Source organism: Dipteris shenzhenensis, chromosome 13, assembly GCF_047967505.1.
Source record: "Dipteris shenzhenensis isolate YYH24624 ecotype China chromosome 13, Dip_SZ_1.0, whole genome shotgun sequence".
Lineage (NCBI taxonomy): Eukaryota > Viridiplantae > Streptophyta > Polypodiopsida > Gleicheniales > Dipteridaceae > Dipteris > Dipteris shenzhenensis.
The window spans coordinates 29,981,948-29,997,295 of NC_141608.1; the positions used below are offsets into that span (position 1 = coordinate 29,981,948).

A 15,348-nucleotide genomic window follows, 5' to 3' on the forward strand; every position below is an offset into this window, starting at 1 on the left:
TTCCCATTCTACTATCCATTAGCAATATCCATTTGGATGTTGTGCCCTTGTGTCATCATGCCTCTTCTGCTCCTAGATCTTCATGATATTGTTGGTAGTTTATGCACATTATGCATGTTACACCTCCACATCACTCCCTTTTCCAACTAAAAAGCTCCTCAATTCCAATGCAGCTTGCATTTAATGATTGGTGCTAATTACTGGTAATTGGGGGATGAGCATTTTTCGAGCGAAATCTTCGGAGCGTCTGAGCGAAGGAAAAGAAAAGCTTCCAACTATGTGAAAATATGGCAAAATAGTTTGGAACAAAACATAGTTTCACTTAGAAATATGCAAAGTATTATAGCAATGCCCTTCTTATACACAAATCTTTACATGAATCTTTGGGAATGGTGAGTAACATAATGGGATGGCTTTTGAAGAAACCCACGTGTAGAGTAGACTTCTCTATGAAAATTCCCCTTATGATCCTTCTTACAACTTTTACTTAATAGGGGGTGACATTTAAAATCCTCTCTCAAGCTAGCCTCATGAAAGGGTTCATCCAAAGAAACCTCATTGAAGCAAGCCATCAAGGTAGTTTCGTGAGCGAAACCCATTTGAAGTAGGTCTCCCAATGTAGTTTTGCTGGCGAAACTACCATGGACAACACTTTTAAAAGTGGCATAACTTTCACATCCAATGTCCAAATATAGTCATTTAGCCACTCAAATTGATCGAAAAACCCCATTTGAGCACATCTATGAGGTTTTGCATATATATTGTTAAATATTACATGTATTTTATGAGAGTGATATATAAGCCCAAGTTAATACTTATTTATACTAATTTAAACTTCTTTAAAAATTTGCCTTTGGGACTGCAATCTGTTTGGAAAGGGGTTGCTCGGATACTCAGCATCTTTCACACTTCCCCTTTCTTCATGACTTGGGGCTCGGTCGCTTGGTTATCTCTTACCGGGCCCCAGGTGTTTTATGAGAGTGAGCCTTCTTCTTGGGCACTCTCGGTCCGCCAGCAAGTGATAGAGCCCTGCTCTCTACAGGATGTACCATTTACTCCCTTCAGAGCTTCTCATGTTTCAGTGGACACCTCTTGGGAGATTTTGGCTAGCATTTCCTCTTGGCACATTTGGAGAGCCAGATGTATTGAGGCCTTGGATGGGTGTTCACGGGTATTTGGTCCGACACGGTTCACACTTTGATAGCCATATGGGCTAGCATGCAGGGCCCTTCACAGGCAGCCTCTTCTAGAAGGACTATATTTCTTGGAGTTTGGAAAGGTTCTCCCTTTTTCTCGGAGGTTTCTACAGGATTGAGATGGCACTATCAGCCTCAATCCTTTCTTTTTGGCTCTTGAGCTTTTCGTGCATTGCATGATGTATCCCGTATGGAGCTTGCTCTAACGGTTTTTCTTTAATACTTAATAGAAGTCTCTTTTTGCAAAAAAAAAAAACTTTTTTAGAAACATATCCATAAATATCTTGCTATTTATGCTATTAAAGCACTAGAAAGCTCTTGTCATATTGATATAAATGTGTTTAATAAGTAATTATATATGTATAATATTATTACATTGAGAGTGATTATGAGGGATGTTTCTTAAAGGAATTATTTTGCAACACCTTTTAAAAGTAATAACAGGGGTACAAAGGATGTCTATGAAGAAGAAAATTTTTGTTATGTAAAATTGAATGAGTGACAATTCTGTATATTTTTATGATAAAGGGATCTAGTTGTAGTGAAAATAAAAGTGTAAAAACCATGTTTCTTTAAGAAATACAATTTTTTAAATCTCTTGAAAAACACGCTCGAATAAACCTACTCATAGGTTTCTACTCATAAAATTAGCGCATCCTTGGTAATTGGAAAGGTCAATTGGATGTTGAGAAGCTACAAAGTTGTTGGAAGGTTATTTAGAGGATCCAGCTTAGATGCGGCAATAGTACTAGAATAGAGTATAAGAGGAACCTTTATAATGGCAATTGACATCACCCAAAAATCAAGTCCTATATCAATGAGATTGTAATTACCTAGATTTTACTCAAATAAAGGTCTATGCAAATTTTTGTGCAAATGGAACATATATAAGTATATATAAGCATACAAATGCACAATTGTTCGAAACTTATACACCAAAATGAAAAATGTGAATGCCCTAGTGATCTCTTATCTTTATGAAACTTAGTAAGTATATCAAACTTAATCCAAGTTCATGACCACAGGACACCTGCACCAATCATATAAGTGATCAATGCACGATTTCTTGAGACGTGCACCATGCATAGTAAACAATCAAAAACCATGCATGCTGCCCCGCCATACAAATGATATCTGACCCTTATAACACTCTAAGAGCATTCAGAAAAATGTCTATGCAAGGTCTAGACACATTCATCGATGGGTCAAGCATTTTTTTGTGAAGGTTTCCCACGAGGGACAAAATTGCAATGGCCTACATTGACAAGCAGGAGGGGGGCTTCTCGGGGGAATTGAATACGAGCAATTAGCTTAGTTAGGATTCGCATTCATCCTGATGTTTGCTAGAAAAAGGGGTGTTCTTCCACATGGCAATAGGCCTTCTTCACTTAGAAAGTTCTTCGCTAGGAATTAATCTCAGGCAACCTAGAAGGGCCGCTCAAGGTGTGGACGTGTGAAATAGTGGGCCTAAAACCTAGAACCGGGCCAATGAAAATCATTATTTATTTTAAGCATGTCTAGTGTTTGCGAATTAATGATGCTTGATCTCCTTGTGTCCATGCTCCCTTATGCTATCAATGTGTACTAGCATGTCCAAACGTCTAAAAACTTTGAGCTTTCAATCAGAGTCTGTAGGTGGCTGACATCAGCCTCCTTGCCCTATAAAAGGGGAGTACTTGCCCTCATTCCGAGAGCCTCCAGGGCAACAGGAGTCCGAGTAGCCTCAACAATAACACTAGAACCATCGCTTGAGAAGCGGCAGCAGCTATTGCAGTAGAAGTTAGGGTTGGTTGCAACTCCAGCTCTAGCACCGGGACGGACCCGAGTAGCAGCCCTAATCATGGGTGAACGCTCAAACTGCGTGACGTGGCACCGCCGTGCCAAGTGGGTGGGAATGCACTTTAAAGTGGCTTTCAAAAGACACATGTCAAAATTGTGACAGCTTTGAAAATAGTGGAAGAATCTCTTCTGGTTTCAACACAACAACAAAAGCTTCGAATTTTTGTTTGATTTATAATTTTGATCAGAATTTCAAGCTCTAATCTTATGCACGAAAGCGGGTTGGAGCGGATTCATCGTCTCCGGCTTCCTTCGATTTTTGATTTGATTTGCGTAAGAATTTCAAAGCAGTGATCTTGCGCACCAGAGCGGATTGATCGTCTCATTCCTTCGATTTTTTGATTTGATTTGCGACTAAAATGTGTTTGCGAGCCCCATTCTTGTCAAGAATTTCAAGCTCCGGCACCTATGCACGAAACAGGATTGATCGTCTCCTTCCTTTGCGTTTGATTTCGATTTGCGAGTAGACTCGAATTTTGTCAGAAATTCAAGCTTTTTGGCAGCATTGATCTTGCGCATAAGAGCGGATTGATCGTCTCCTTCCTTCGATTTTGATTTGATTTGCATTTGCGAGCTCCATTTTGGTCAGAATTTCAAGCTTTGGCAGCAGTTCCAATCATCTTCCCAGCTCCCAGCTCCTCGATCTCTCTACAAACAACCATTCAACTGCACGATGTCTGGGCTCTCGCTAGCAGCAGGCCCTCCCGAAGCACAAACACGAGCAAGAGACAAGGAAGAAACCGGAGCTCCCCGAGGATTGATGGGATCCATTCAAACCATCGAGCTGCAGCTCGTTGCCTTCATCATCGTCTTCTCCGCGAGTGGCCTCGTCCCTGTTGTGGATCTCCTCTTCCCAGTCTTTGTAACTGCATATCTATACATTCTCTCACGTCTCGTCTTCCCCAGCTACGGCTCTCGGATGGAAGTCTTCCGCGGCAGCAGAAATTTTCAGCTCTACGTCGCCCTGGGGACAGTCACTGGGCTGTTTTTGCCTCTCTCATATGTCCTGGGAGGGTTTGCTAGGGGCGACCAGCGAGCCGTCAAGGCGTGCACCCCTCACCTCTTCCTTCTTTCGGTCCAAGTCTTGACCGAGAATCTCGTCAGCAGCTTCGCCGTTTGGTCTCCACCTGTGCGAGCGTTTCTAGTTGCTGTTTACACGGCCCGCCGGATTTTCTCATTGGCAGACTGGGTGACCGATGTATTCTACAACACAACTTTACCTCCGGACACGAATTTCAAGGTGAGTTGCTTGTCTATACTGAAACCTTTTTCTCCGATAGGACATGGCAGGGGATAGTTCATATAACGCGCCCATCATCTTAGTCCTGGCAATCATTTATTGATTTTACAATACGATCTACATATCTACCTTGTGCTTGGATATGTGGAAGCGTGAAAGAGGAAGGGAGGGGTGTACAGACTGTGTGGTTAACCTGAATACAATGGGGATTGAAAAGCAGGATTTTGCCTGGATCTGGTTTGGAAGGGGGCTCGCTGCAGCCAATATCATCTATTTCAACGTAAACATGTTTTGCTTCATCATCCCAAGATTTATACCGAGGGCATTTCAAAGATATCTTGAAGATAAAGCCGCTTCTACTGCTGCAAAGAGTACAACTGGCAATGATAAGCCTTCACCGGTACCTCCCAATGATAAGCCTTCACCGGTACCTCCAAAAGAGGTAGCAGAGAAGAAAGCAAAGTAATCAGCGGGCCAATGCTTTGGACAAAGAGGTATACGATTTCTGCAGCCAGGGTTTTGACTACCAAAAGATTTCTAAACCCCATTCGAATTTACTATAGTCTCGTTAAGGGTGAGATTGAAGCCATTATGTCTCGTTAAGGGTGAGATTGAAGCCATTATGTATATGCTAAGAGGCACGCTTTGGAAATGAGACTGAATACTAAATACATTTTGTTCATAAGTTAAACAATCTTGTGAACCTTGTAACCTCCAAATCGTTTCATTGATCTCTTCTGCATCCAAGCGTTGGAGAGTTTTTGGAACCCATTGCAATAAGTTAAAAGCTTTTTTCAAAATTGTTCTTCTTGAGGTGTCGACATGTCTTTTCAACAAGACGTTTGCACAAAGTCCTTTTTTTCCTTTCTAATTTTCGCAACCATGGGTTTATCGATGTCATCTAGCTTTCAATTAAAATGTAGCAATAGCTTTGTAAGCTGTACATTGGGATTGTTTAACTTTGATGGTGCCAATTATCAATAGGCCCAACCATGACAGAGATATTGCTAACTATACTTGAGATCTGGGGTCCAAAGGTGAGGTGCTCCTCTTAAAGTCAGACGAAAGTCAAAGGGAGCCAAGAGTGGACCCTCCTTTTTACCCTCCCTGACATACGTATCTATTATCCAGGCCTGATTCATGAGAGCAACAGCTCTACCTATGTGATTGCTTGATGATACTGATTGATTCAAGTGAACTTAGGGCTAGGCAAACAATATCTTCAGTTTATCTGCTGGTACCCATCTGAAAGTAATTCAAATTGAGGTCGCTCCCTATGATGATCTTTTTCAAAGACTGACATCTTAAGGTCAAGAGTCCTAATAGTATTTGGTCTGAGTATGTGTCACGCTACTTCGGAATGAAGACCTCTGATAATGACATACCATTGGGTGACTTGTTAGGATATGAAGATAAAAAGTGCATATGTATGATGGGGGCCGTGAGGACAATCGTTGTTCGTGGGCTGTAAGTTGAGTCTTGCATTTCTTAGGTCCTTTTTTTACAGGATTGAAATGTACATGTGTGATTCTATGAAAAGGAACCACACATAACGTTCTGGGAAGTCTTGTAATTGTAGAGGATTAATTTTGAGGTAGATGGGATTGATGTGAAATCTTTCTTTTTGCAATATTTATGCCACTTAGTACAAGTTGTTAGAAGTCAATCTCCCACGTGTGAGCCCCCATATGAGGAGGACATCGGTGGCATTGGACTGACAGGATTGAAATGTACATGTGTGATTCTATGAAAAGGAACCACACATAACGTTCTGGGAAGTCTTTTAATTGTAGAGGATTAATTTTGAGGTAGATGGGATTGATGTGAAATCTTTCTTTTTGCAATATTTATCCCACTTAGTACAAGTTGTTAGAAGTCAATCTCCCACGTGTGAGCCCCTATATGAGGAGGACATCGGTGGCATTGGACTGACAGGATTGAAATGTACATGTGTGATTCTATGAAAAGGAACCACACATAACGTTCTGGGAAGTCTTTTAATTGTAGAGGATTAATTTTGAGGTAGATGGGATTGATGTGAAATCTTTCTTTTTGCAATATTTATCCCACTTAGTACAAGTTGTTAGAAGTCAATCTCCCACGTGTGAGCCCCCATATGAGGAGGACATCGGTGGCATTGGACTGAAGGGGAGGGACACCTGGGCAGGATAAACACACCACACCCTGGAGAGTTTTGAAGGGTTCTTCTCCATGGGTGGATCAAGGATCAGGTCACCATTAGCAGAGTCAGATGCAGGTCCTAGTGCGGGAGCCTGCATGGCAGCATAGGTGCAGGACAGCAGCAGCAAAAGGCCCTGCATTGACGTGGTCTTTGAGGAGACAAAGTCGAGCCAGAGGAGGAGAGTTAGGAAATTCCAATGGAGAGTCCAAGGCTTACTGTCTCTTTGATCTAACAACCAAGAAGATCCTCATTAGCAGGGACCCTGAGAGCGTAGTACCAGCCGATCGACGAATTCTTCTTCAAGACTGGGTTGGCTTGAAGTCCTTCAAATGCCAATCTTTATCTGTTTTCAGAGGGAAGGAAGAGGCTGGTATTGATCCTGTATGTGGATGCTTTGATCCTTAGGAAAAAGATCTCTATTGGAGTTTGAAATGACAGATCTGGGATCTCTCCATTATTTTCTTGGTATTGAGGTCAGAGTAAGGGTAGCATATTCATCTCACAAGAGAAATATTGTCTAGAGTTACTCAAGCAGTTCCAAATGAAGGATTGCAAGGTGGCGGTGGAGGTCTAGCAAGTATTGGAGGATGGTGGGCAGCCTGCTGTACCTAACCAACAGATATCTCCTATTCTATAGGGCTGCTCTATCAATTCTCTGTGCAACCCAGTTAGAATTGTTGGAGTGCAGGTTTACAGGTGCTATGGTACTTAAAGGGTAAGTGCACCAAGCATTATCATAGGTTGTGCATTTGTATCAAACCCTAGTAGTGTGGTGTGCACATGCTAACATAAGATTCCCTCCATGGTACGCTCTTAGAGTCACAAAATAAAGCTTTTTTCAAGTTCCCTACCCACATGGAACTCGCTACAGGTTGTAAAGTATCACAAACAACAAGGATCCATGTGGTCACTATTATTGAATTTTAAGTTTTAAATGTTGTATGGAAACTACTAATGGGAGACTCTAATAAGACAGACTCTTGACCATCCAACATTCTGCAAGTGAGCATATCAAAGGTTATACATTTGTATCAAACCATGGTAGTGTGATGTGCACATGCTAACATAGGTTGCCCTCCATGGTAGCTCTTAGAGTCACAAAACAAGGCCCGTTTCAAACTTGACTTGCTAACTTGATCTTTGATTGGGCACGAGGTCACTACAATGGAATTTTAGTGTAATTCCAACTATGGCAAGATCTTAACCTAAAAAGAAAGTGTAAAAATGAGATTCACCCCATCTCAATTGATGATCGTGTAGGTAGGTAGCTTGAAAAGGACACTCTTGATCTGATGATCTTCTTGTCTTCAACATAGAAGCTTTAACTAGCTCACCCATTTTGCTTGTAACATCTTCCAACTAAGCTTTGAAGAAGCCTCCATGAATGGGAGTAACTCTCAAACTATTGTTCCACAATATGATCTACTCATGCTCTATGGCAAGGATTGGGAATGTCTCTTGCACTATTGTGAGGCTCAAATATCCTCATGTTGAGAGTTGATCTCCTAATGACTAGTGGTGATGATAACTAAATCCAAGTGTGATGCACTATCACATAATAAGACCAATGTTGCAATGTCATGAGGACTAATTTGGTGATATCAAGTGGCCTAATTTGGTGATCGCAATTGGTGGGCATTGAGTCCATCACCACTGTACTATGGCATATATCTTCAAAAATGATTGTTTAAGAATTTTGAGACTATTTCAAGTCTCACTTGCTTTTGTGGGATCATTGTTCCTAATATAATTTTGGTGGTTCACCAAACATATGTCCTACTTGTTAAGTATTATGGTCACTTTTCTTCATGTCATTGAGTACCACTTGTTGAACTTTTTGACTAGTTTTTTCCTTATTTCAAAGTATAGTTACACTCATCATGCTATTTCACATTATGTTTCAATCAAAGTTCTTCCTTTCACATTGCACCGAAAAAAATGGGTGTTTACAATTTACTTTGAAATTGTTAAGGTGAATGATTATGTCTTGTCCATTCCAATTTTCATTATTTTCTTACTTATTCGATATTTTTATTTCATTCCATGACACATACTATAAATTATCTCATTTGCATGTAATACCCGCGTTCTTGCCAGAAGCATTAATTATGTTAACCACAACAAAGTGAAATTTCAAATGGATTGTCTCCATCTTCCTTCAATAGATTTTTTTCTTATCCATTCACCTTGTATCACCAACTACAAATTGGAAACATATTGTGACTAAATGCATGCCAATGGATAGAGAGGAAAATTTCCAACATCAAATGCCATTGAAGCATACCAACCTTCCCAAATATTGGAATGGGCCTTCATCATTCCATTTAAAATCCCAACACATTTATGGGGAAACCAAAACATGATGGTGACCAATTGTCTCACCAAATGTGCCAAATCAAAATCCTTGTAGGACAACATATCAAGAATCATAGCGAGGTATCTTATGAAGCCATAAAGTCCTAAAAGGCTGGAGAACAGGGAAACATACATACTAGAAACTAAACTTATCTATACAAATTAAAAATCTAAACCTAATTGAACTAAATTTTAAATTAGAGCTAGAATTTTGCCTCGAGGGGGTCACTATCTATATATAAACCGTATACATCGCATGCGTTTAATGACTATTTGTAAAATCCTTATCTATGAATTTTTCATTAACAAAATGCACTCTTTTCCCATTCAATGTGTAAAATTGTTTGCAAAATCCATTTTGCAATACCCTTATATAAATGACATGTGAGAAAAACTGAATTAAAATTGGTGATTGAAATCATGACAAAGGAGAAATGAAAAATGTAATACCCAAGGGTAAATGGTCAAGGAAAAGCACCAAATAAGGTGCTCAAACTAATTCTTCAGAAGCCACAAACAAACACCAAAATGATTGGGAACACATAAAACTATGAGCCTACCAAAAGGCAGTCAAGCTCACAGCACATTTGTTCTAGCTTGCCTTCAATTTAGAAGAATAGGTGCAAGTGGAATTTCTTACGCCAAATTTAGGCTTGTGTTTAGCATAGCATATTCAAATGAAAGAGAAAGGCATTGCATGGCTGTCGTATTAAGAAAATATCATTCAAGGAAGGAATGCTCATAATATTGTACAATTGACTATATTGAATCTAAAAGTTATTTGATAATATTACCATGACCTTGGAAGCTTTGGAGGTGGTTCACACATGTCTCTAATATGGAGTATCATCTACCAACATAGTATTCATATCATGACACAAACGGTACCTCCAAATGTCTTCCTCCAAACCTGTCCTAAGGCTTTAAACATTGCTTCCACACTAGGCTTATTAGTTCTAAAGATCAAGGGGTTTTGTTATATGTAGAATTCTTATTGTCCCCACACTAAGAAAAATAGGATTTTATTTTAGTGACTATGGCATCTTCATATATGGTACTCCACCACAACTATGTGCTAGAATTTGGCTTACTATGATGTTTGTGGAGAAGTAATCTCCTCCCACTTCTTGATGAGCTTGCTACATGAAAATTTCTAAGATGGGGAACTTTTGTACCCATTTGGTGCTTCCCTCAATCATGGTTTTTCCTATTAACTTATTCTATACTTGAGTTGTGGCCATTTCTTGTTCAGACTCAAATGCTCCTATTATTTAGGGTTGGTCAGATGTGGATTTTGGAGGAGATATTGAATCCCAAAGTCAACTTTTAGTTGTGTTTTTATGCTTGTAGGTGGTTTCGTTGTATGGTAGTCCAAAATGCAAAGTGTAGTGGCCCATTGATTGGGGATAAACCCAGATACATCGCTGTTGCTACTGTCACATTTAAGGGCATTTGGCTTTGTAACTTGCTTGGTGATCTTGGTTTACTAATGACTACTTCAATCTAGTCCTACTACGAGAATCAAGCTGATATTCTCACTACCAAAAATGAATCTCCTTCCGAGTGGATGTTTAAATCTTGACTCGAAGTTAATAAATTTTATAGACATGATTTATTTATACTTACAAGGTCACTATATATGTTTACACATTGGGTAAACTATGGACTTCTTAAAATGATAGAGACCTTGAGTTAATGTTATCATTTATACGTTGCGTCAATATTCCTTGAGAATTCAAGCTCAAATTGACTGCATGGCTGGTTTGGAGAAAAAGGATGCTCTAAATTGACTGCATGATTGATACATAAGCACTTCAACAAAATGCCATAAGAACTTGGTTCAAATTGACCACATGATTGTTCTAGAGCTTAGTGCTCCTCCAAAACTACCGTGCAGTTAATTTGAGCATCACATGAGCACTTGAAAAAAAATTCATCAATAATTGTCTCAGAGTACCGCTGGATAGATTTGAGCAATAGACGAGCAATTTGAAAAAAAATTCATGAGCAGTTGATGCAAAGTGATCGCTTATTTGATTTAATCAATTGATGAGCACTTTCACAATATTTTCATGAGCACTTGGTTCAAATTGACCACGTAGTCAATTTTTTGAGGTAATTGCTCCTCCAAAACATGATTGATTTGAGCAACGCATGAGCACTTCAACAAAATTTCCATGAGTAGTTTGCTCAAAGAGATATGTGATCATTTTTTGTAAGGCATTGCTCCTCCAAAACGACTATTGCAAAAATGTTACAATAAGAAAATGAAGGAAAAAAAAAAAGAAAAATGACTATATAGCTTAGCAATTGGGCTCAAATTGCCAATTTATGCCCATTATGGAGCCACAATTGTGAGGCCTTAGGCCTCTCATGAGCACTTACTCTCAACTTAAAACAAGCTAACAAAGTTTATTGTCATTATTGTGTTTGTACTACATTTAGAATTCACATCAGTTGTCATGTGTAGGTTTTCCAATTAACTACACAGTGGAGGTAATGGTATTCTTGTGGATCTATTGTTGTTTTTTTAAGTAGTTTTTTTACTTTGGTATTTGCCATCAATTCCTGAAAAGTTGGAGAATGGCAAAACATACATGCTTGAAACTAAACTTAACTATACAAATTAAAAATCTAAACCTAATTAAACTAAAGTTAAAATTAGAGCTAGGGTTTTCTCTTGAGGGGGTCGCTATTGATAAACCCTATAGATCACGTGCGTTTAAGGCGTATTTGTAAAACCCTTATCTTTGAATTTCTCATTAATACTTTTACTATTCAATGTGTAAAATTGCTTCCAAAATCCTTTTTGCTATGACACCCTTAATATAAATAAAAATGTGAGAAAAAAAGAAATTAAATATATCCTTGTATTGAACTCACATGATAGTCACATCTATTATTTATTGGCCACAATGAGGCTTTTGCACGTTGTGATCACGTGGTGTTGACATGATCGCATTTCAAAAGCCCGTATTCATGTGGGCATTCATGATGAGCTTGTAACCATTGAGCTAATGAACTACCTAATGATAAACAGGTTTTATTGGTGTTGGCCCTCGAGTGGGGGGCCGATAGGAGTGTAGGTTAAGGCTAACACGAGTGCAGTTACCGAGTGTAGTCTCACTCAAAAGCACTGGAAGCTTCAAGCAATGGAACTTTCTGGACCAAGATTCATTCACAGTTAGAGGTGCAGGTTATTGCAGACGGTCCAACCAATAGCAAGAAGTGGTGTGGCGCACCAAGTGCGATGTCTTTTAGAAGGTGGTTTGCTTAGTTAAAGAAAAAGGCTTTGTAATAGGGAGAAGGGAAGAGTAGAGTGCGACGAGTGTTCATTGCAAGTTGAGGCGGCTCTTGGTTCTATATCAATACAAGCTATTTTCCTTTGTCTATTCATATGTAGTGTTGGGCATTCAGTATTGTTTCCTCAGTAACATGAACTCGATTCTCCCATCACCATATGGTTCTCCCTTCAACAACTATTCCCAAACTATGAGTGTTTAATGTTAGCATGTTTTATGTCACCCAAGCAAGCTACACCAGGGACTGCAAGAGTGAGCATCTTCATCGAGCACTGCACATGGTTGGGATAGCACCGATCAACCTTAGGTTAGTTGTGGGTGAGTGGACCAAAGCATCAACTTTTTGGTGATCCTACTGGGGAAGGGTCCACTGAATTACAAGTTGATGAGTTGTTAGTCTGGGAGATCTAGAGAACTAAAGTAGTGCGCCTAGAATTGAGAGGTCATTTAAGGGTTCAAGTTGACCAGTGACAAAGTGAAATAATTGTTGCTGGAAAGTGTCGGCTATTACAAGAAATTTCTCCACATAACTCTAGACAAGTGGCATAGTCTATTGGTGTGCTTAAAGACTAGCGTGTGGGATACACAAAGTATTCAAAGAGCTACTCGAATACTTTCTACCTTGGTCAATGGATGACACACACTTGCATTGCACAGGGTTGGGATAGCACCGATCAACATTAGGCTAGTTGTGGATGAGTGAACTAAAGCGTCAACTTTTTGATGATCCTACTGGTGGGGAGGGTCCACTAAATTACGAGTTGATGAGTTGTTAGTCCAGGAGATCTAGAGAACTGAAGTAGTGCGCCTAGAATAAAGAGGTCATTTAAGGGTTCATGTTGACCAGTGACAAAGTGAAATAATTGTTGCTGGGAAGTGTGGGCTATTACAAGAAATTTCTCCACACAACTCTAGACAAGTGGCATAGTCTATTGGTGTGCTTAAAGACGTGTGTGTGGGATACACAAAGTATTCAAAGAGCTACTCGGATACTTTCTACCTTGGTCAATGGATGACACGCACTTGCAAAGAAGACGAAGATCCACATCAGACGACCGAGCAAAAAGTTATGAGCAATATACTGATAGGGGGTCAAACTGTCATGAAAAACACCTGAAGTGACCTTCATTACCAATAGAGTGAGACTTCACTCTAATGCAACTCAAAATACTACAAACACAAGGGAGAAGAAGAGGTTTCATACGTACAAGAGGGAGCAGAAGCTCCAAGACTACTCATAGAGAGAGAATGAACTAGAGAGAAATGGACTCAAGAGTCTACATAAGAGAATATCTACAAGAGGGAGAGAAGGCTCATGGAAGAGGCTTGAGGAGACTAAAGCTACATCAACATGAGGCCTTATGGTGGAAGAGATGATGAACAAGGGAGAGGAGGGCTCCTTTTATAGAAATTTTGTCACCCTCCTTCACCCATTTACAATTGCTGCTTGCAATCACATAAGCCTGTATGTCACCATCCATGTCCTTTTTAGCTACTCTTGCCATGTTTCCCATCAAAAGATGCTCAAGACTCTTAAAATATTGAGAAAGTCAAGAGTCTCCCCACATGGAGCCCATAGGGACCCTCTCTTTTCCATATGTCCACATCCTCCTTATTCCACATAGGAATTCTAGAAGGATTCCTCTTGACTCCACACTCCTCCACATGCCTTCCACACGCTTGGCATGTGATCTCTCTTATATTATTGGAACACATGGACATGAGCCCACCTCTTTATATGACTCACTCTTCCTATTTTCTAAAAACCCCATAATATCCCATACACAAATAACTCTCACCCATACCAAGGTATTTATAATTCATAACTATGGTATTTACAATGATCCATTCCACTCATCCTCTCAATCCCATACAATATCTTAGAAAATAAAAATAAGTGAGAGCCGCTAGGCTATCACTTGATACTCAAACTCTTATCAAGCATAGAAGAAAACAATACCAATGCCAAATGAAAAATATTAATTTTTGGCCACATCTTTCCCCCCCCAGTAAATCCTCTCTAGTGACAGAGAGGGTCTGCTGGCCCTCAAGGTGGTTGAGTGTAGAAGAATTTAAGGCGATACTCATTGGTGCGTCCAGGTATCACCATGCCATCAACATCCTCAAGCTAATAGGTTCCAGTGGTGACATTCATATACATCCTTATGGATGCATGGCGAAAAGTAACCTGCATTAAGAATTCTCCTAGCTATGATCGCTGAAGCAAAATGACCGGAGCATTCATGACACATTCCTGGGACTCTCCTAGTCTCCATGGGATGGACCACCCGACGGAGCACCTTGCCTTTTCCCAATTCATAAAGAAAGTCATCAACAATAGTATAGGGACAAGCCTTCCTTACCAATCTCTACTTCTATTGTGAGTTAACCCTCGAGGAAACATGTCTTCTTCCACATATTGCTGAACATCTTGCAGTTCTAGCCATCCACTGCCTACCAAAGAAACCTCCCCCCGGTCTTGTACTACAATGGCTTGACTAGCTAACTCATCTGCCCTTTGATTTTCTTTTCTGTTTATATGAACAAACTTGCAAAATCCAAATTGACTACATAGTGCCATAGCCTTTTGGTTAACCTCCTTCAAATGAGGACTTCTTGTCTTGTAATGCCCTTGCATTTGCTTTATAATAAGCTGAGAATCTCCTCCTACTTCCAATTCTTTAACTTGACTTTAAAGACAACCCTCCAAATTAAGAATCAAAGCATTATACTCAGCTACATTGTTAGTTGTGATACTTTGAAGCTCTTGTCCTCTTGCCCATACTTCTTGACCCATACTTCTTGACCTTCAGAATTCATCAAGACCATCCCCCCGGCTCCTTGTCGGTGTGAAGGAATAAAAGCCCCATCATAATACAAGACAAAAGTTGTTGGTGGTGTCTCCCTTTCATCATTAATATCTTCCTTATATATCTTTTCTTCTCTTAGATCCTGCCGTCCTGTGAGCAAATATGCCATAGTGGACCTAGTGGTATTTTCAGTGACAAAAGAGAAAGAGAACTCTTGAAGCTCTGACAACCATTTTGCAAATCTCCCCCTAGGATTAGGCTTGCAAACTAGATATGCTAATACAGACTAAGAGGTAAGGAAGAAAAATGGCTGAGGTAATAAATAGGAGCGAAACTTTCTAACTGAAAACACCAAAGAGAGGGCTTGCTGCTCCATTTCTTCATACCTTGTTTCCACCTCTATAAGCTATCAGCTAGCATAATA

At 39.8% G+C, this 15,348-nt stretch overlaps 1 protein-coding gene across 2 annotated transcripts; it reads left to right on the forward strand.

Annotated features, from left to right (window-relative positions):
* The first annotated feature begins 3,230 nt into the window (after positions 1 to 3,230).
* On the forward strand, positions 3,231 to 5,055 carry LOC147895274 (uncharacterized). Of its 2 annotated transcripts, XR_015541996.1 has the most exons (3): positions 3,231 to 4,275; positions 4,496 to 4,880; positions 4,912 to 5,055. XR_015541996.1 is itself a non-coding variant. In XM_087383688.1 (2 exons), exons 1-2 carry the CDS (start codon positions 3,709 to 3,711, stop codon positions 4,739 to 4,741), a joined length of 813 nt encoding a protein of 270 aa, XP_087239814.1. In that variant the 5' UTR covers positions 3,231 to 3,708; the 3' UTR covers positions 4,742 to 5,055. The 2 variants fall into 2 exon arrangements, 1 of the variants encoding a protein (XP_087239814.1); XM_087383688.1 differs by having other exon boundaries at positions 4,496 to 5,055.
* The last annotated feature ends 10,293 nt before the right edge of the window (positions 5,056 to 15,348 follow it).